Source organism: Loxodonta africana, chromosome 2 (assembly GCF_030014295.1).
Source record: "Loxodonta africana isolate mLoxAfr1 chromosome 2, mLoxAfr1.hap2, whole genome shotgun sequence".
NCBI lineage: Eukaryota > Metazoa > Chordata > Mammalia > Proboscidea > Elephantidae > Loxodonta > Loxodonta africana.
In genome coordinates this window covers 172689902-172712862 of record NC_087343.1, presented here as the reverse complement: position 1 = coordinate 172712862, position 22961 = coordinate 172689902, and the positions used below count along the sequence as shown (strand labels likewise).

The 22961-nt window shown below is 40.5% G+C and overlaps 1 protein-coding gene across 1 annotated transcript in view; it reads left to right on the top strand.

Moving 5' to 3' along the window:
• Positions 1-22961, top strand: part of TIMD4 (T cell immunoglobulin and mucin domain containing 4) — a 71050-nt gene that overhangs the window by 45952 nt on the left and 2137 nt on the right. Inside the window, exons 3-4 of the mRNA XM_023550964.2 lie at positions 17956-18002; positions 21871-21964. Coding sequence (XP_023406732.2) covers positions 17956-18002; positions 21871-21964 — 141 coding nt within the window. The remainder of the gene's footprint in view (positions 1-17955; positions 18003-21870; positions 21965-22961) is intronic.

Below are 22961 nucleotides of genomic sequence, written 5' to 3'. Positions count from 1 at the left end.
TGCCTTCTTGCCTGCGTGGTTTCTGCCATGCAGAAATCAGAGCTTAGTCTTATTGTTTCTCCTCTGTATGTGACTTTTCGTTTTTCTCAAGCTGCTCTAGGATTTTTTTCTTTGTCTTAGGTTTTAGTGAGTGTGTTTGTGACATGGCTTGGTGATTTTCTTTTGTGGTCTATCCTATGTGGGGTTCCTTAAGCTTCTTGGTTGATCACTCGCAAATTTTTGCTTTTGATTGTGTCCCAGATAATGGGGTTTCCTCATTTTTCTTTGTTCTTTTTTTCTGATTTTTCCTCGGAGTTGTAGCCAAGTGTTTGTCTTCAATTTCGCTGATTCTGTCTTCCATCATTTCATACCTACTCCTCAGGCCTTCTATGACACTGTCCATTTCTGAAATCTTGTTGTTTTACCTTTTGGATTTCTAATTGTTGTTTTTGTGTGATTTCTAGCTGTGAATTTATTTTGGCATTTTTTTCCTGTATTATTTTTCTGAATTCTTCCATTTTTTTGTCTGTGTTTCCCATGAATTTTTCTATTTTTTCCTTATTTTTGTCCTCTTTTTACTTCAACTCTTGGGTTGCTCTGAATATTAGAGATTTGAATTCCCTGCCATGTAGTTCTAGTGCCTTTTCTTCTACTGGAAAGTCATCTGGTGTTTTAGTTTGGAAGCCTACTGGAACCATCCTGTCTTTTTTTTTTTTTTTTTGAAAATATGTTTTGATATTGTCTGCTGTCTTCAAGACATTCAGTAGTTATTGTCTTCATTTATTGATTGTAGATATGTTTGTTTCACCCTGCTTTTTTTTTTTTTTGGTTTTTGTTTGAGCAGGTGGGCTGTGCATTCTTTGTTGTTTGCTCATCTGTGGTCATGATACTTTTCACCTCCTTGTCCAATGGGCAGGTCCAGTTGCTCAGCTATGGTTCAGCGGGGCAGGTCCAGCTGAAGGGGAGGGGCTGGGATGGGTTGTTTGTGGCACGTATTAGGGCCCATATGGCGGGCTGGGAATCAGTGCTGGGCAGGTTCCAGTAGCCTGTGTCTATGGTGCTCGGGGGTGTGATGTTCAGTGCACAGTGCAGGTAGGCAGGAAGGAGGGGGGAGGTTGTGATTTGTGGAGCTAATTTCGGTATGGGAAAGAGGAGAGAGTGGAGAGAAAAACAGGAGTCAAAAAAAACAAAAAAAGAAAAGAGTGCTAAAGGAGGTTGCCACTGGAGTGGAGAGATGAGAAACCAAGAAATGGGAAAAACGAAGAAAGGAAAAAGAAAAAAATAACTAGATAAAAATTTGGAAAGAAAATAAAAAGAAGGAAAAGAAAATCCCCCAGGGTTCCCACTGGTGTGGCTGCAAAGAACTGTTAGTGGCTCCCAGACTGCACAGTATAGCCTGGCTAGAGGGGATATAGATGTAACGCAGTACCAGGTATTCAGGAGACAGGAAAAGAAGGTAAGCATATGGAGACTAAAACTGGGAAATAAAGACAGAAAGGAAAAAAGAGAAAGAAAGAAAGAAAGAAAAAGAAACGCCCCTAGGATCCCACCCACTGGGAAAGTGCCTCCTAAGCCGTAGAGTGCAGCCCGGCTAGAAGGGGCTCCCATGCCTTGAAAAGAAAAAGCAAATAAATAAACAAATAAAACATAACAGAACAAAGTAAAACAAAACAAAGCAAAAAAAAAAAAAAAAAGCCCCAGGTTTCCCACCAGCATGGTGTCTTGGGGCAGGGGATTGGTTCCCCAGTCGAGCAGGACTTCACAGCCTTTCAAGAAGCAAAGATTGCACACAGAGCCAGGTGTTTGAAAGAAAGTCAGGGAAGGTGGTGGGAGGCACAGAAGAAACCAAAAGAAATGGAAAAAAAGCAATATCAGCAACAGACAAATGGCACTCAGGTAGCTGACCAGTGTGGGTGGGGCAAATCCTAGTGGCCTGGGAGAGAAGTAATTGCCTCCCAGTCAAGAGACTGTGGCTGGCGGGAAGCAGAGGCAGCTGGGGGGAAGGTAAGAAGGATGGGGGCTAGGAAAGTGTATATTGCTGGTTACTGGGTGCTCTGTCTCCCAATGTGAATTTCATGAAGCTGCTTTCCCATATTCCCTGTCCACCAATCTCTGATGTCAGTGAGGTGATTCCAAGTGGCACAGATACTGCACATCCTAGCCAGCTGAGCCACCGCTGCCAGTCAGGAAGCATGGAAGTAGAGCAGTGGGGAGAAGATGGGGGTGGGAAAGAGTGTATCATTGGTTACCAGGTGCTCTGTCTCCTGTTGGAAGCTCTGTGAAGCTGCTTCCCCATGGTCCTGGTCCACTGATCTCCAACAGGAGTCCAAGATGGATCCATGCTGTGTCAACGATAGGGAACCTCCACACATATCTCTCCTTGCTCTCTGTCTCTGTCAGTTTCGTATTCCATTTGGTGCTTGGTTGAGTTCTTTATCTCCTCATTTGACACTTTGGATCCCAGGAGTGACATTTGTCTCTGTTTTACTTAGTTTTTTGGGTCTTTGCTGTGGTGGGACAGTGTGGTGTTTCCGTCTACGTGCCATGTTGGCTGGAAGTCTACTTTTTTTTTTTTTTCCACAAAATGAATCATTCTATATCTTTTTAAAACTTAACTTTAAAGTTCTTCCAAGAATTTTGTTCAACAAATCTCTCCTTCAAACCTACTATATAAAAAAAAAAAACATGCATATATTAGATTGAACTGTACAAAGTTGCTAATATTTAAACCATATTTTTTATTTCGAAATAATTATAGCAGGGACAGATTACCCAATAAGCAAGGTACACGCAGGCTTATTTTTGTTTACTTACTAATCTGTAGTACACGATTTCACTTGTTTTTCACATCATACCTTCCTTAACATAAGCTCTTGCATGCTTGCTAACTGGTTTACCAACCCCTGAATTATAGACTCACAAGAAATTGCAAAAATAGTATAGCGAGAACTCTTATATCTTCTCCCAGCTTCCTCCAATGGTAATATCTAGTACAATTATAATACACTGTTAAAACCAAAAGACTGATTATTGGAACTATACAATTAATTAATCTACAACCTACTCTGATCTCTCCAGTTTTTATATGTACTCATTTTTTAAAAAACCATTTTTGTCCTACAAAGGAAACCCTGGTGGCATAATGGTTAAGAGCTATGGCTGCTAATCAAAATTTGGCAGTTTAAATCCACCAGGCAGTCCTTGGAAACTCCATGCGGCAGTTCTATTCTGTCTTATAGGGTCTCTATGTGCTGGAATCTACTCGACAGCAACGGATTTGGTTTATATGTTGTTTTTATATATATCTTGGACATGTCTCAGACATGCGTTTTACTAATAGCACCATCCCCACCATTCTTTGGCTAACGTGTTAATGGGTTTCTAACCACTTTCTTCTGCATTTCTCTTCTTAGCTATCTAGTGCTGCAGTAATACAAATACCACAAGTGATTGGCTTTAAGGAACAAACATTTATTTTCTCACAGTTCAGGAGGCTAGAAATCTGAATTCAGAACATGATTCTAGGGGGCATCCTTCCTCGTCTATTTCGGCCTCTATTAGTGCCAACAATCTAGTAGAGGCAGTTGCCTCCATCTTCTGTCTTCCACTTTTTATGTCTCTGTTTCTATTCTGCTGTTTTTATAACTCAGAAGTGATTAGATTTAGAGCATATTTTACTTGGATATGACCTGATTAATATAGCAAAGAAAACCCTGTTTCCAAACAGGGTCATATTTAGAGGTATAGGGGCCAAGATTTCAAAACATATTTTTGGAGAATACAATTCAATTCATAATATTCTACCCTTTCTCCCCCATTAAAATTCATATCCTTCCTGTGTACAAAACACATTCACCCTATCATATCATTCTAAAAGTTTTAACTCATTCCAGCATCAGCTCTAAATCCAAAATCTCATCTGAATCATCTAAATCAAGTATGGATGAGACTTTGGGTATGTTCCATTTTGGAGCAAAATTATTCCCTATCTGTGGACCTGTGAAACCTAGAATACAAATTATCTTTTTCTGAAATACAATGGTGGAACAGGTACAAGGTAGATATTTCCATTCTAAATGGAAGAAATTGAAGGGAAAGAAGGGGTCACAGAAAACAAGAAAGTCCAAAATCCAGGAGGGCAAATCTCATTAGCTCTCAAGCCTTGAAAAAATCTTCAGTTTTCCAGGCCTCCCCAGAAGCACATTTAATGTCCACATTTCTAGCAACATTCTGTTTGTGACGATAGCTTTCTCCACAGCTCTCAATTCTTTCTGAGCCTTCATCAGAATAGCCTTTAATGTCCATAATTCTACCAACAGTCTTCTCAAAGCAATATAGGCTCTTACTATCAAGCGCATCACAATTCCTTTAGCCTCTACCCATTAGGCAATTGCAAAACCACTTCCACATTTTAGGTATTTGTTACAGCAGCACCCTCACTCTCCGGTACCAAATTCTGTCTTCGTTACCTAGTGCTGCTGTAACACGAATACCACAAATGGATGGCTCTAAGGAACAGAAATTTATTTTCTCGTAATTCAGAAGGCTACAAGTCTAATTTCAGGGCATGGCCCTAGGGGGAGTTTCCTTCTTGTCTACTTAACTCCTCGTGGCCGGGAATCCTTTTAGGTGCTCCCGTCTGCGATTTGTCTTCCTCTTCTCACTGTGTGTCTCTGTGTTTTATAACTCAGAAGTGATTAGATTTAGAACTCACCCCCCCCCATGTGTGGCCTAATTAACATAACAAAGAAAACCCCATTCCCAAATAGGATCATATTAACAGGTATAAGGGGAGGATTTCAATATATATTTTTGGGGACACAATTCAATTTATAACATTCACTTGGAAGGTCATTATGGCATTGGTCCAGAGGCTAGAAGTCCTAAAATCAAGGTGTGGACAGCAGCAAACTCATAATGCTCCAAAGACTGGGGTTAAGTTTTGCAGCCTAGAGATTCCATTTTGCCAGAGTACCCACGTTTGCCAAAAACTCGAGATTAAAATATAACCCAGAAAGCCAATGTACTAATTTACAATGAGAACTCAAGTTGTCAAGGAGTTGATATTTTATATATTTCAGGTCAAATCATTCTCACCCTGTAGGAATATCTAATATTAATCAGAGGAACTGGTGCATACGTTGACCCAGGCTAATTTTAAGATAGTTTTGTTGTTATTACTAAATTTTAACTTACTTCTTTATTTTCATTTTTTTCCAATATATATTGAGATATAATTCACATACCATATAGTACCCCCATTTAAAGTGTATAATTCAATGGTTTTTAGCATATTCAAAGATATGTGCAACCATTACTACAGTCAATTTTAGAATTTTTTCATCACCTGGAAAAGAAACCCGGGCTCATTAACAGACATTCTCCAATCTCTCTTTTCTCCAGTCCTTGGTAACCACTAATGTACTTTCCATCTCTATAGATTTCCACATTCTGCACATTTTATATGAGTGGAACCATATAACATGGTCTTTTGTGACTGACTTCTTTCACTTGGCATAATGTCTTTAAGAATCTTTCATTTGTAGCGTGTATGGTTTCAGTACTTGTTAGTTGATGGACATTTGTGCTGTTTCCACCCTTTGGCTATTATGAATAATGCTGCTATAAACATTTCTATATACATTTCTGTGTGGGAATGTTTTCATTTCTCTTGGAGATACACCTAGAAGTAGAATTACTGGGCCTTATGGTAGCTCTACGTTTAATTACTTGAGAATCTGCCAGACTATTTCCAACATTTTTAAACCATTTTATATCCTTGACAGCAGTGCATGAGGGTTCAATTTCTCCACATCTTTGCCAACACTTGTTCTTACCTGGCTTTTTGATTCTAGTCATCCCAGTGGGTATTAAGCCATATCTCATTTTGTGATTTTGACTTGTATTTCCCTAATGGCTAATGACATTGAGCACCTTTTCATGTGCTTATTAACCATTTGTGTGTATTCACTGGTAATTAATCAATTTTTTAAAAAAATAGCTAATATATATACATGACAAAAGTACAAAGCGTACAAAAAAAAGCTTAAAATGAAAAGTCAATCTTCCTTTCATCTGTGGTGCCCAGCTCCAGAGCTGCTGTTCTCAGTTTTATATGTGCACTTGGAAGATTTTAATGACTGATTTCTCTGTATTAATTTCCCATTGCTGCTGTAATGAATACCACAAACTTGTTTTTGTTACTGTTGAGTACTGTTGAGTGGGTTCTGACTCATCGCAACCCTATGTACAACAGAATGAAACACTGCCTGGTCCTATGCCATTCTCAGAATCATTGCTGTGTTTGAGCCCATTGTTGCAGCCACTGTATCAATCCATCTCATTGAAGGTCTTCCTCTTTTTCACTGGTTCTCTATTTTACCAAGCATGATGTCCTTCTCCAGAAACTGGTGCCTCCTAATAACATGTTCAAAGTATATAAGATGAAGTCTCATCTTTCTCCCTTCTAAGGAGCATTCTGGCTGTACTTCTTCTAAGACACATTTGTTTGTTCTTCTGGAAGTCCATGGTATATTCAATATTCTTCACCAACACTCTAATTCAAATGCATAAATTCTTCTTAAAAAAAAAATTCTTCTTAGGTCTTCCTTATTCATTGTCCTGGTTTTGCATGCAAATGAGGTGATTGAAAAATATCATGGCTTGGGTCAGGCACACTTTAGCCCCCTAAGTGACATCTTTGCTTCTTAACACTTTAAAAAGGTATTTTGCAGCATTTCTGCCCAATGCAGTATATTGTTTGATTTCTTGGCCACTGCTTCCATGGGCGTTGATTGTGGATCTAAGTAAAACGAAATCCTTGACAACTTTAATCTTTTCTCCATTTATCGTGGTGTTGCTCATTGGTCCAGTTGTGAGGATTTCTGTTTTCTTTATGGTGAGGTGTCATCCATACGGAAGGCTGTAGTCTTTGATCTTCATCAGTAAGTGCTTCAAGTCCTCTTCTCTTTCAGCAATCAAGGTTGTGTCATCTGCATACTGCAGGTTGTTAATAAGTCTTAGTCCAATCCTAAGGCTGTGTTCTTCATATAGTCCAGCCTTTCATAGAGTCCAGTTTTAAGTCCACAACTTAGGGACATAAAACAACACAAATATATTATCTTACACTTCTAGAGGTTAGATGTCCTAAAATCAAGGTGTGGACAGGGCTGATTCCTTGTGGAGTTTCCAGGGGAGAATCCATGCTTTTTCTAGAGTCTAGAGACCTCTTACATTCTTTGGCTCTGAACCCTTCCTCCATCTTCATAGCCAAAGTTGCAGCCTACTCCAATCTTTCTCTCTTTCTGTTTTTCTCTCTCTCACCTATTCTTCTGTAGTTACATCTCCTCCCTGACTTTGCCCTTCTTTCCTTCCTCTTATAAGAATCCTTTTTTTTTTTATGTCGGGTTTACCCGAATAATCTAGGATAATCTCCCTTTCTCAATATGCTTAATTTAATCACACTACAAAATCCCTCTTGTTGTATAAGGTAACATATGCACATGTTCTGGGAATTAGATCATGGACATCTTTGAGTGGGATCACTATTCTTCCGGCCACAGTCTCTAAGCAGTTTGAGAGGCAAATGACTCATCCTTCTTCCACACCGGATTAATAACGTATTTTTATTAATAAGACATTTAATTATAATTTACTTACACATACCTCCATAATAATATGTTATGCCTCTTTTTAAGTTTGTCCCTCCCAAACATGTTTTTAAAGATGATATTTAAAAAATACAAGTAGAATTTCTCATTTTCCCCACATCCCGTGAATGGCCTTGCACACTTGTGGTAAGAGCTGAGCCCTCTTTAGAGATGACTGTTTTGAACCACCTTTTTTCTGAATTCAGTGCAAGTCTTTGTCCTGAACATTTCTCCTTGCAGTCTAGTAAATCAAAATTAAACCAGTTGCCGCTGGATTGATTCTGACTCATGGTGACCCCATGTGTGTCAGAGTAGAACTGTGCTCCGTAGGTTTCAAAGACTGATTTTTTTTTTTAAGTAGATGGTCAGGCCTTTCTTCTGAGGGGCTTCTGGGTAGACTCGAGCCTCCAATCTTTGGTTAGCATCAAGTGCATTAACACTTTGCCACCACCCGGGGACCCAAGCAGTCCTGTAGGATAAGAAATGCATATGGTACGATTGTGCTTAAGATGTGGTATAATGAGAGCAGTCAGAGTACAGGTTTTGATGTCAGTCAGGTTGAAATCTCAGAGCTATCTGTTATAAGCTGTCCAACATTGATCACATTGCTCAGACCCTTGGGCCTCAGTTTTCTCATCAGCAATGTGAAATAACATCTACTTCATATGTTGCTTGTTAGGATTAAATGAGATGAGCTGAAACTCGTCAGAAAAAGATTGTTGTTGTGGTTGTTGTTAGGTGCCGTCAAGTCAGTTCCAACTCATAGTGACCCTATGCACAACAGTGAAACACTGCCCAGTCCTGCTCCATCCTTACAATCTTTGTTATGCTTGAGCTCATTGTTGCAGCCGCTGTGTCAATCCACCTCGTTGAACATCTTCCTCTCTTCCACTGACCCTGTACTTTAACAAGCATGATGTCCTTCTCCAGGAACTGATCCCTCCTGACAATACGTCCAAAGTATGTAAGAGGCAGTCTCACCATCCTTGCTTCTAAGGAGCATTCTGGCTGTACTTCTTCCGAGACAGATTTGTTTGTTCTTTTGGCAGTTCATGGTATATTCAATATTCTTCACCAACACCACAATTCAAAGGCATCAGTTCTTCTTTGGTCTTCCTTATTCATTGTCCAGCTTTCACATGCATATGATGTGATTGAAAGTACCACAGCTTGGGTCAGGCGCACCTTAGCCTTCAAGGTGACACTTGTTTTTCAACACTTTAAAGAGGTCCTTTGCAGCAGATTTGCCCAATGGAATGTGTTGTTTGACTTCTTGACTGGTGCTTCCATGGCTGTTGATTGTGGATCCAAGTAAATTGAAATCCTTGACAACTTCAATCTTTTCTCCATTTATCATGATGTTGCTCATTGGTCCATTTGTGAGGATCTTTGTTTCCTTTATGTTGAGGTGTAATCCATACTGAAGAGAAAAAGATTAGACTGGACTATAAGACATAAAATGATACTCATGAAGAGTGTGCTTCTTAGTTCAAGTAGACACATAAGACTAAATGGGCAGCTCCTATCCAGAGGCGAGATGGGAAGGCAGAAAGGGACAGGAGCTGGTTGAATGAACACGAGAAATCTGGGGTAGAAAGGAGGCGTGTGCTGACATATTATAGGGATAGCAACTAGAGTCATATAACAATGTATGTATAAATTTTTGTATGAGAAACTAACTTGAGCTGTAAACTTTCACTTAAAGCACAATTTTAAAAAAATGAGATGGGCTTAGTATGTTGAAAATGTTCATTTTAACAATAATATGACATTGGATTAATACTCTTTTCAGTATTTGACCTTCTGACTTGACTTCGTTTTCTTACCTGTGCTTAGTACCCATTTCCTGACTCCATCTAAGGTTGATTACTTTCATCAAAGGCCACTTTCCTCTTTTTCATGTTGTGTTGTTGTTGTTAGTTACTGTCAAGCCAATTCCTATTCATGGCGATCCCATGGGTGTCAGAGTAGAACTGTGCTCCATAGGGTTTTCAAGGCTGTGACCTTTTGGAAGCAGATCATGGGGCCTGTCTTCTGAGGTTACTTTGGGTAAGTTAGAACAGCCAATCTTTTGACTAGTAGTTGCACACTTAGCCTTGCAAAATTGTTTTACTCGAAAGTTCTGAGAGGCCTCTGCCTTTGCCCAGCTGTACTTGTGCCAGAACTCAGGACCTTGAGAATCTAAGGACCAGGGGAGCACAGAGAACCAGTCGTCTTGCCCTGTCACCCCTAGCCTCACCCCCTTCCCATTGGCAATGCTGCTTTTCACAAGGAAGAATGATCACCATCAACTGGTATTTCCTGTTGCTGTTTTGTTCACAACACTGTAGCCCTCGGAGTGCTTCCTCCTCAGGCTTTTGGCATTTTCAGAAGAAGAAGAGGAAGGCGCTGTTTGAGATCATGCAGCAGTGTTTGTGTTTGCAAAATGTCTCTCCCATTAGACAATTCCAATTTAAAATATAGATTAGCTCTGATAAAACTGACCCAGGCTGACTTTTCTTTTTGATGGTTTCAATTTCAGGCTTATGCATCACAAATGATTATAATAAGACAGGGTTTTGACAGAACAGGGGTAGGAGTTTTGAATTCTTACCTGCAATTTCCAGCTCTAGGGGATAATAGCAGAGAGAAAACAACCCCAATAACCTGGTTGTAGGATATGAAAACGTGCTGAATTTTCCCCTTGGAGTTGTATGCTTCTAGGCATTCAACAAGTCAATTTTCCTAATGAACAAATAAACTCTCTTCTACTAGATTATGAGCCTTACAAAACCTGTCAGATGCTCCTTTTGCCTTGAGTTCGAGGAAGCTCGGGGAAACTTAATGATTAGTTACAAAAATTATTAGCCTAGGTATTTTTTATATTCAGCCCCTCTATATATGTGGTTTTTACAGTCTGTTTCTATTTTAATGTTTTATTTTACATATGACTTTGTAAGCAACTGTGAAATTTTTTCTGGGTAGTTTTTTTTCTGCCTTGGATTCTGTAATACTCTTCTCACTTCTGATCTTTCTGACTGTTTCTTCTGCCCCTTTCTCCTTGGCCTCCTCTGCCCAATATTTTGGTGCCGGTGTTTCCAGAATTTTTGTTCTTCTCGCTGCATACTGGCTAAGAGCTCAGCTGCTAACCAAGAGGTCAGCATTTCGAATCCACCAGCTGCTTGTTCCTTGGAAACTCTATGGGGCAGTTCTACTCTGTCCTATAGAGTTGCTATGAGTTGGAATTGATTCGACGGCAATGAGTTTGGTTTTTTTCTTTTTTTGGATACTGATGACTCCCAAATCAGTACTTCCAACTCTGGCTTTTTTTCAAGTTTGATTCAGATTTAAATATATCCACCACTTGTTAAGCAAAGAGTATTTGTATGTGTCACACGGGAGCCTTAAACGCACAATGACTCTAAATCAGAGCTTATCACCTTTCTCCCCCAGATTTACACTACTGCTCTGTTCCTACCCTCTAACAACAGGGGACAGCTCAGGCAAAGGCCCAGTGTCACAGGCAGAAACCCGGGAGTTACCTAAGAAGCTTCTCTCTCACCCCCACAGTCACCATCTTTATCTCACTGATCTTCCTCCTCAGAACTTTGGAAATCTGTCCCTGTCACTTCATTTCTACTAGCTCTGAATTCCAGATCTGGACCCAGGTGATAGCTCTCATTCTGGCTGCTCCCTTCTCTTCCTAACTGAATCATGTAATGCTGAAAATGTTCCTATTGTTTCCCCTTGCCTACAGAATCAAATGGAGATTTTACCAGCAGAAACACAAGGCCCTCTGGGTTCTCGTCTACCCCTCTGTATCTGTCCCACCGCTGCCCACCCCTCATTTTATACCTGAAGAGCTGCTTACCTTTTGCTGTGTGCACCACATTCTACTTCCGTAGTTTTACTGATGTTGTTCTGTCTACCTGGAATGCTGTTTTCACCTCTCATTGCCTACTTCTTATACAACCTTAACTCAGCCCCAGTGTTATTCATTCAACAGGTATTTACGGAGCATCAAGTACGTGCCAAGGACACCTGGTGGTGCAGTGGTTAAATACTTGGCTGCTAACTGAAAGGTTGGCAGTTTGAACCCACCCAGTGGCTCCATAGGGGAAAGATCTGGCCATCTGCTCCCACTAAGATTACAACCTAGAAAACCCTATGGGGCAGTTCTACTCTATCACATGGGGTTACTATGAATTGAGATGATATTGACAGCACCTAACAATAACAAGCATGTGTCAGGCAGTGTTGGTCCCAGTGTGGAACACACAGATACAGACACCATCCTCAGGGAGCTTAATTCTAATGAAGCTTTCACTGAACTTGGTTTAAGTGCCTTCCTGCCCCCCGCACCTCAGCAGCCTGCACATGGTGTCAATACACGGAATACACTGGGCTGGTTGGGCTGAAATCATCTTTTGTTCTCCCTGTCCTTGTGTATTGAGGGAAGGGGCCATGCCATAGTCATCTCAGTGTTCTCAGCACCCAGAACAGTGTTCGTAGCAGGAGCAACAGCAGTTGCCGTGGAACCAGTTCTGACTCCTTGGGACACCATGCGTGTCAGAGTACAACTGTGTTCCATAGCGTTTTCAACGGCTGGTTTTTTGGAAGTAGATTGTCAGGTCTTTCTTCTGAGTCTTCTCTGAGTCAACATGAACCTCTCACCTTTTGATTAGCAGCTAAGTGTGTTAACCATTTGCACAACCACCTGTGCTTAGCACTTGGTGGATTCTCAGAGTGACTCCCTTATTGAATTCAGCTATTGGCTAGGAATACATAACTCCATGTTCCAGCTTCAACTTCACATTCTCAAGGAAGTTTTTCTTGACCTTCCAGAACAGGTCAGACACCCTCTAGATGCCCCTAGAACATACTGTACTATTTTTCCTCATCTTTTTGCAAAAATAAATTTTTTAGATTTTTATTGTGCTTTAAGTGAAAGTTTACAAGCCAAGTCAGTCTCTCATACAAAAACTTATATACACCTTGCTCTTTATACTCCTAGTCGCTCTCCCTCCAATGAGACAGAACATTCCTTCACTCCACTCTCTAGTTTCGTGTCCATTCGGCCAGCTTCTGACCCCCTCTGCCCTCTCATCTCCCTTCCGGACAGGAGATGTTAGCACAGTCTCATGTGTCTACTTGATCCAAGAAGCTCAGTCTTCACCAGTATTATTTTCTATCCCATAGTACAGCCGAATTCCTCTCTGAAGAGTTGGCTTTGGGAATGGTTTCTGTCTTGGGCTAACAGAAGGCCTGGGACGATGACCTCTGGGGTCCTTCTTGTCTCAGTCAGATCATTAAGTCTGGTCTTTCTACAAGAATTTGGGGTCTGCGTCCTACTGCTCTCCTGCTCCCTCAGGGGCTCTCTGTTGTGTTCCCTGTCAGGGCAGTCATTGGTTATAGCCGGGCACCATCTAGTTCTTCTGGTCTCAGGCTGATGTAGTCTCTGGTTTATGTGGCCCTTTCTGTCTCCTGGGCTCATAATTACCTTGTGTCTTTGGTGTTGTTCATTTTCCTTTGTTCCAGGTGGGTTGAGACCAATTGATGCATCTTAGATGGCCACTTACTAGCTTTTAAGACCTCAGATGCCACTCTTCAAAGTGGGATGCAGAATATTTTCTTAACAGATTTTATTACGCCAAATGACTTAGATGTCCCCTGAAACCATGGTCTCAAAACCCCCACCCCTGCTACGCTGGCCTTTGAAGCAATTGGTTTATTCAAGAAACTCCTTTGCTTTTGGTTTAGTCCAGTTGTGCTGACCTCTCCTGTATTGTGTGTTGTCTTTCCCTTCACCTAAAATAAAACTTATCTATTATCTAATTGGAAACCCTGGTGGCATAGTGGTTAAGTGCTACGGCTGCTAACCAAAGGGTTGGCAGTTCAAATCTGCCAGGCACTCCTTGGAAACTCTATGGGGCAGTTCTACTCTGTCCTGTAGGGTCGCTATGAGTCGGAATCAACTCGATGGCACTGGGTTTGGTTTTTTTGGTTTTAATTAGTGAAAACCCCTCGCCCTCCTTCCCTCCCTGTTCTCGTAACCATCAAAGAATATTTTCTTCTCTGTTTAAACTATTTTTCGAGTTCTTATAATTGTGGTCTCATACAGTATTTATCCTTTTGCAACTGACTATTTTACTCAGCATAATGCCTTCTAGATTCCTCCATGTTTTGAAATATTTCACAGATTCATCATTGTTCTTTATCGATGTGTAGTATTCCATTGTATGAATATACCATAATTTATCCATTCATCCATTGATAGGCACCTTGGTTACTTCCAACTTTTGCTATTGTAAACAATGCTACAATGAACATGGGTGTGCATATATCTGTTCGTGTAAAGGCTTTTATTTCTCTAGGATATATTCCAAGAATTGGGATTGCTGGATCATATGGTAGTTCTATTTCTAGCTTTTTAAGGAAGCACCAAATCAATTTCCAAAGTGGTTGTACCATTTTACACTCCCACCAGCAGTGTGTAAGTGTTCTAGTCTCTCCACAACTTCTCCACCATTTATTATTTCATGTTTTTTGGATTAATGCTGGGCAAAATTTTTTTTTTGTTGTTGTTGGAGTGAGATGAAATCTCATTGTAGTTTTGATCTGCATTTCTCTAATTGCTAATAATCGTGAGCATTTCCTCATGTATCTGTTAGCTACCTGAATATCTTCTTAAGTGAAGTGCGTTTTCATATCCTTTGCTCATTTTTTAATTGGGTTATTTGTCTTTTTGTAGCTGAGTTTTTGCACTATCGTGTAGATTTTAGAGATCAGGCGCTGACAAGAAATGTCAGAGCTAAAAACTTTTTCCCAGCCTGTAGGTAATCTTTTTACTCTTTTAGCGAAGTCTTTGGATGAGCATAGGTGCTTGATTTTTAGGAGCTGCCAGTTATCTAGTTTTTCTTCTGCATTCTTAATAATGTTTTGTATACTGTTCATGCCATGTATTAGGGCTCCTAGCATTGTCCCTATTTTTTCTTCCATTATCTTTATTGTTTTAGATTTTATATTTAGGTCTTTGATCCATTTTGAGCTCGTTTTTGTGCATGGAGTGAGATATGGGTCTTGTTTCATTTTTTTTGCAGATGGATATCCAGTTATGCCAGCACCATTTGTTAAAAAGACTGTCTTTCCCCTGTTTAACTAATTTTGGGTCTTAGTCAAATATCAGCTGTTCATATGTGGATGGATTTATGTCTGGATTCTCGATTCTGTTCCATTGGTCTATGTATCCATTGTTGTACCAGCACCAGGCTGTTTTGACTACTGTGGCGATATAAGAGGTTCTAAAATCAGGTAGAGTGAGGCCTCCCACTTTCTTCTTCTTTTTCAGTAATGCTTTACTTATCCGGGGCCTCTTTCCCTTCCGTATGAAGTTGGTGATTTGTTTCTCCAACTCATTAAAAAATGTCATTGGAATTTGGATCGGAATTGCATTTTGTCTATAGATTGCTTTTGGTAGAATAGACATTTTTATAATGTTAAGCCTTCCTAACCATGAGTAAGGTATTTTTTCCACTTATGTAGGTCTCTTTTGGTTTCTTGCAGTAGTCTTGTAGTTTTCTTTGTATAGGTCTTTTATGTCTCTAGTAAGATTTATTCCTAAGTACTTTATCTTCTTGGGGGATACTGTAAATGGTATTGGTTTGGTGGTTTCCTCTTCAATGTTCTTTTTGTTGGTGTAGAGGGAAAAAAAAAAAAATTGATTTTTTATGTTTATCTTGTATCCTTATACTCTGCTCAACTCTTCTATTAGTTTCAGTAGTTTTCTGGAGGATTCTTTAGGGTTTTCTCTGTATAAGATCATGTCATCTGCAAATAGAGATACTTTTACTTCTTCCTTACCAATCTGGATGCTGTTTATTTCTTTATCTAGCCTAATTGCTCTGGCTAGGACCTGTAGCACAATGTTGAATAAGAGTGGTGATAAAGAGCATCCTTGTCTGGTTCCTGATCTCAAGGGAATGCTTTCAGGCTCTTTCCATTAAGGATGATGTTGGCTGTTGGCTTTGTATAAATGCCCTTTATTATGTTGAGGAATTTTCCTTCTATTCCTACTTTGCTGAGAGTTTTTTTTGTGAATTGGTGTTGAACTTTGTCAAATGCCTTTTCTGCATCAATGGATAAGATCATGTGGTTCTTGTCTTTTGTTTTATTTATGTGATGGATTACATTAATTGTTTTTTTAATGTTGAACCATTCCTGCATACCTGGTATGAATCCCACTTGGTCATGGTGAATTTTTTTTTTTTGCTATATTGTTGAATTCTATTGGCTACAGTTTTGCTGAGGATTTTTGCATCTATTTTCATGAGTGATATAGGTCTGTAATTTTTTTTTTTTCCTTGGTGTCTATCTGGTTTTGGTATCAGGGATATGCTGATTTCATAGGATGAGTTTGGGAGTATTTAGTCCTTTTCTACATTCTGAAATACCTTTAGTAGTAGTGGTGTTAAGTCTTCTCTGAAAGTTTGGTAGAACTCTGCAGCGAAGCCATTCAGGCCAGAGCTTTTTTTGTTGGGAGTTTTTAAATTACCTTTTCAATCTTTTCTTTTTTTATGGGCTTATTTAGTTGTTCTACCTCTGTTTGATTTAGTTTAGGTAGGTAGGGTGTTTGTAGAACTTCATCCATTTCTTCTAGGTTTCCAAATTTGTTAGAGTACAATTTTTCATAGTAATTTGATATGATTCTTTTAATTTCAGTTAAGTCTGTTGTAATATCACCCATCTCATTTCTTATTTGGGTTAGTTGCTTCCTCTCCTGTTTTTCTTTTGTCATTTTGGCCAATGGATTATCAATTTTGTTAATTTTTTCAAAGAACCAGCTTTTGGTCTTGTTAACTCTTTCTGTTTTTTTTCTGTTTTCTGTTTCATTTAATTCTGCTCTAATTTTTACTGTTTGCTTTTGTCTGGTGCCTGAAGGTTTCTTTTGTTGTTCTCCTTCTATTTGTTCAAGTTGTAGTGATAATTCTTTGATTTTGGCCCCTTCTTCTTTTTGTATGTGTGCATTTATTGATATAAATTGACCCCTGAGCACTGCTTTCGCTATGTCCCATGTGTCCTTGGACCCCTGTCACAGGTAGCTGGGTGACCTGAGTGGAGCCACCAGTCCTTAGGCCCCTGATGTGGGTAGGTGAAGGGCCATGTTTAATAGGCAAAGTGGTGTCAAACATCAAACACCCACCTCTCCACCGCACAGCTGAAACAGTTGCAGTCTGTTGACAAGGGCCTATTCTCCTGAAACAGACCCACACAGGTCCACACAGGGGCGAAAGTTATTCAAAGTCCATGGACCTTTTATACCTGGACAGGAGCCACTTCTGTCCTGAGCTCGCCAGGTTAGTGGAGCTGGCAGATTTTCTTATCCCCCATTGTGAATTTATTCCTTATCCAAGGCTGGGAGAATGGCTCAGAGTGTGCAGCAGGACCTATCTCAGGCCCAGGGAAATCAACAGCCACTGAAGCCAGCTCGTGGGCTGGGGGAGCAGTAAAATGTATGCAAGGACTTAGCTTTTGCCGAGAACACCATTCTTCTCCGGTTCTTGGGGTGTGAGTAGGCTGTGTGGCTGGCTGTTTCTCCCTGAGGAAACTGCAGCTGAACATTACCCCCAGCCCACTGCAGCCTCAAGGTTCCCTGGCTACTTAGGACCGGCAACCCCTCTCTGCTTCTCAACTGTCTTTCCCTCCCCCTGACATTCAGTCCATTTTCTAACTTTGCCTTTGATGCTCAGGGCACCTAGCTTGTCGTAAATATAATCATTTCACTTATTTTTTTTGGACCTTTGTTGTAAGAGGGTTAACCAGAAACTCCTGATTACTCTGCCGTCTTGGCCCTGCCTTCCTGCACAATTTTAATATATTATTGTTTCATCTATTTATTTCTTTTAGTTTGATTTTCTCCACTAAATTATAAATTGCATGAGGTTCATGTACAGCTAGTGAAGTGCATGGCTTCTAATTAGTGCTCTATAATATTTGTTGACTGACAGACTGACAATCTGATGAAAATCCTGAATGCACTGATACGGCCTGCAGAAAACTTAGACCAAACTGCCACTGGCCCAATGCCTTACTCTACCCATCTATAAAATAGAGATATTTCTGTGGGATGATGTTGGATAACAGATAAGGCTTAGATAAAATCCTATCAAGACAAATGTGCATAAATACATTACGTAAAAAAGAAAGGATGGGATTGAAAAATTCAACACATCAGCTGAAATTTCACGTGGGGTTGAAATGCCTATTTCTGTAAAAAAAAAAAAAAATTCTGTATATGGTATTTAATTCTTCCATAAGTAATATAACCATTTTCTTCTCTTTTCCTTCTCAGTGTCTAAGATGGCAATTCTTGTGCATAATGAAGTTGAATCAGAACAGGTAACAAGCTTGAGAAGTATTTGAAGTATATAACCTAAATTTCTTAAATTCACAACAGAGGTTTGCAAAGACGGATCAGGGAGTGCAAGATACTGCCAAGTGGCAAAATGCATTGCAACTATTAAGAAATAGCCAAATAATCTGTAGACTTGCAGTCTTGGCAGAAACAACGTTGGTATTTTTACTTCTGTATGTGCAGGTGCTTTGAAAAGGAAAAAGGCAAAGTACAAAAACATGCATGTGCAAAATCATTATGTGTTTCTTTTCGATGGCCCAGGATTAATGACATCCTGTTGAATCAACACCTGCCACCAGTTTTTCTCTTATTTTCTGATAGTAACCTTCATTTATTTTTATTATTACAAAAAGTGAACTCAAGCTGCTTTAAGTAAAAGCTTCAGGCAGCACAGAAATCTCTAGAGGAAAAGTAAATGTCCCCATCCCTTCTTTCTTATTCCCCATCTCTCTTTTCAGAGACATCCACTCTTTTGTCCTGTCCTTGCTGCTGTCCCAATGGCTCTGTGATTTGTCAGTTGGAGGCAGGACAGGATGGGCAGGAAATAGAACGTGGCCCAGGCAATGGCTGATGGTGCAGCCCCTACAAGAACTGTGATTCTGATGCCTAGATGCCTGCCTACAGGGCAGTGCTTCTCAAGCTCTTTGGTGTCAGGGCCACTTTTTACTCTTAAAAATTAAAATTGAGCCATTAGAAAAATTTATTAGTTCTTTTAAAAATAACAATAGCAAACCCATTACACATTAACATGAATAACACACATTGTATGAAAAACAACTATTTTTTCCCTATAGAAAAAAAATCATGAGAAGAATGACATTGTTTTACATTTTTGCAAATCTCATTCAAGTCTGGCTTCATAGAAGGCTGAGGGAGTCAGTATCTGCATCACACACTCTGTGTGCATCAAAGTAATGATGTCATCACACCTTACATAGCCTCTGGGAAACCCCACTGTACATCTCCAAGAGAGTGTGAGTGAAAATAGCAAATAATATCTCATAAAAATTGTTTTGATCTTGTGGGCCACTCCCAACTACTCTTTGAGAAGCACTACTGTAGAAAATTTCAAATTGTGTTCCATTTTTAATTTTAGCCTGTTTTTATCTAGAAGCCCAAGTCAGCGGTGAAAGGAACTATGCAGGGCTAGGGAAAGTTCAAAAGATTTAGAACGTGGCCAAGAAGGAGATAAGACTATGGAAAACACAGCTCACAACACAGCGTTTCTTATTTTTATTTTATTGTGCTTGAGGTGGCTTACAGAGCAAATTAGTTTCTTATTAAACAATTAATACACATACTGTTTTGTGACATTGGTTGCCAATCCCATGACATGTCAACACCCTCCCCTTCTCAACCTTGGGTCCCCCATTACCAGCCTTCCCGTCATCCCCTCTTGCCTCTTGTCCTTGCCTCCAGGCTGGTACGCCCATTTAGTCTCTTTTTTTTTTTTTTTATGGGCCTGTCTAATCTTTGGCTAATGGGGGAACCTCAGGAGTGACTTCATTACTGAGCTAAAAGTGTGTCCAGGGGCCATACTCCTGGGGTTTCTCCAGTCTCTATTAGACCAGTAAGTCTGGCCTCTTTTTTTTTCTTTTGTGAGTTAGAATTTTGTTCTCCATTTTTCTCCAGCTCTGTCTGGAACCCTCTATTGTGATCCCTGTCAGAGCAGTCAGTGGTGGTAGCCCGGCACCATCTAGTTGTGCAGGACTCAGTCTGGTGGAGGCTGTGGTAGTTGTGGTCCATTAGTCCTTTGGACTAATCTTTCCCTTATGTCTTTGGTTTTCTTCATTCTGCCTTGCACCAGACAGGGTGAGACCAGTGGCGTATCTTAGATGGGTACTCACAAACTTTTAAGTCTCCAGATGCTACTCACCAAAGTAGGATGTAGAACATTTTCTTTATAAACTATGTTATGCCACTTGAGTTAGATGTTCCCAGAGTCCATAGTCCCCAACCCTCAGCCCAATAGTTCAGTCTCTCAGGGGGTTTGGATATGTCAATGGAGCTTCCATAACCTTACATTGGTCAAATTGTGCTGATTTCCCCAGTGTTGTGTACTGTCTTACCCTTCACCAAAGATACCACTTATCTATTGTCTATTTGGTGTTTTTCCTTCCCTACCCCTCCCCTCCCTTGTAACCATCAAAGATTGTTTCTTTTTGCCACAACACAGTTTTTAAAAATCTTTTCTTAAAATTTTTTTTATTGTGATATATATAACAAAACATTTGTCATTTTAACCATTTTTATGTGTACAATTCTGTGACATTAATTACATTTATCATGTTGTGCTACCATCACCCCTATCCATTTCCAAAAGATTTTTTCACCCCAAACAGAAACTCAGTGCCCCTTCAGCAATAACTTCTTAATCATCCCTCCGCCTAGCTACTAACCCCTTGCCGTTGAGCCGACTCTGACTTATAGAGACCCTGTAGGACAGAGTAGAACTGCCCCACAGAGTTTCCAAGGAGTGCATGGTGGATTCGAACTGCCAACCTTTTGGTTAGCAGCCTTAGCTCTTAAACACTGCACCACTAGGTTTTTCCCCCAGCTACTGGTGACCACGAATAAACTTCTGTCTCTATGCAGTTGCCTATTGTATTTCATGTAAGTGGCATCATACAGCAGCAGGAGCAGTTGCCGTCGAGAGGATTCTGACTTCTGGGGACACTAGGTGTGTCAGAGTAGAACTGTGTTCCATGGGGTTTTCAATGGCTGATTTTTCAGAAGTAGATCATCAGGCTTTCTTCTGAGGTGCCTCTGGGTGAACTTGAACCTCCAACCTTTGGTTAGCAGCTGAGTGTGTTAACCATTTCATATAAGTAGCATCATACAGTATTTGTCCTTTTGTGTTTGCCTCATTTCACCCAGCATCATGTTTTCAAAGTTCATCCATGTTGTAGCATGGATCAGAACTTCATTTCTCTTTATGGTTGAATAATGTTCTATTGTATGTATGTAGCACATTTTGTTTATTCATCCATTTGTTGATGGACATTTGGAACACAATTATTTATTTATTTATTAACTTTTATTGAGCTTCAAGTGAACGTTTACAAATCAAGTCAGACTGTCACATATAAGTTTATATACGCCTTACTCCGTACTCCCACTTGCTCTCCCCCTAATGAGTCAGCCCTTCCAGTCTCTCCTTTCGTGACAATTTTGCCAACTTCCAACTCTCTCTATCCTCCCATCCCCCCTCCAGACAGGAGATGCCAACACAGTCTCAAGTGACCACTTGATATAATTAGCTCACTCTTCATCAGCATCTCTCTCCCACCCACTGTCCAGTTCCTTTCATGTCTGATGAGTTGTCTTCAGGAATGGTTCCTGTCCTGGGCCAACAGAAGGTTTGGGGACCATGACCACCGGGATTCCTCTAGTCTCAGTCAGACCATTAAGTATGGTCTTTTTATGAGAATTTGGGGTCTGCATCCCACTGATCTCCTGCTCCCTCAGGGGTTCTCTGTTGCGCTCCCTGTCAGGGCAGTCGTTGATTGTGGCCGGGCACCAACTAGTTCTTCTGGTCTCAGGATGATGTAGGTCTCTGGGAACACAATTATTTTTTATCTTCAGAGCCTTGAGCCCCACAGTACCATATGCCTGATGCCTAAGATTTAGGGAATTTGGGAGGGTATGGGTAAAATTGTTTAGATTTCTCAGAGATTTTTTAAAATTTCTGATTTTTAAGACTGGCTTTATTTTTATTTTGAGACACGTTGGGAAGTGGTGATGAAATGTTTGCTGTTGCAAATGACTGGAAGGTATTATTAGGATGGGAAAGTCATGTGATGCTGATGTTCAGAAATGAGTGAGCCGATAGCCTTCCCTGTGTCTCACCAGATGAAAATGTCCTACAACTCTGACCTGCTGATGATCATTGCACCTTGTGTGGGATTTGTGGTGTTCCTGTTGCTCTTGGGCTTTCTCCTGCGAGGTAAGGAGGGCAGGACCAGGTGGGATGGAGCACTGCAGAGCCATGATGACTCCAGGCAGACCTGGAAGTGGGCTGTTTCTGCTTTCTGTCCCTTTCTCCCCTCCCCAAACTGTCTAATTTCTACCATCATCCCCATCCCAGTCAAGGATGCAACAAGTAAACTCATTCTCCATAACGTACAAATGGCTTATAAAAGACCAGCTTTATTTACTAGGTATTTACTCCATGCCACAAGAGGGGCAGTGTAGTAGAATTCTCATCTTGAATGTGGGAGACCCAGGTTTGATTCTTGACCAGTGTATCTCATGCCCAGCCACCTCCTGCTTGTCACTGGAGCCTTGTGTTTTGCTGTGTTGCTAAACAGGTTTCAGTAGAGCTTCCAGATTAAGATGGACTGGAGAAAGGCCTGGTGATCTGCTTCCAAAAATCAACCAATAAAAACCCAATGGATCACAACAGTCAGATCTGTAACCAACCAACCATGTAGATGGTGCGGGACCAGGCAGAGTCCTGCCATGGGTTGGGGGGTTGACTCAAAGGCAGCTAACAGCAACTCTGTGCCATCCTGATGCTATGCCCCTGGGGTACCTGATTCATTTCATGCTCACTACTGTCTTATGTGGAAAATACTATTACTATCACTGACTTAGGGCTGAGGAAACCCTGGCTGAGCCTCTTCATTTAGCCAGGATGGGCTGAGGAAGAAAACCTTGAATGATTTGGTTTTCTTTGTCCTTGTAAAGTAGGCTTTTTTAGTATAGGGCTCACAGATGGACTCCAGGGGAAATGTGAATCCTTTGAAATCGTATGCAGAAGTGTTTGCCTGTTCATATCTGCATTTATCAAGGGACAGGTTCCATAGTTTTGTCAGATTCTCAAACCGGTCCATGACTTAGTATCTCCCTCCCCAAATTTAGGAAACCTTGCAAAAATGAGCCTTGAAACAGGGTTTACAATTTCCATGCCAAGTGTAGGCATGAGGTACCTGGCTCTATTG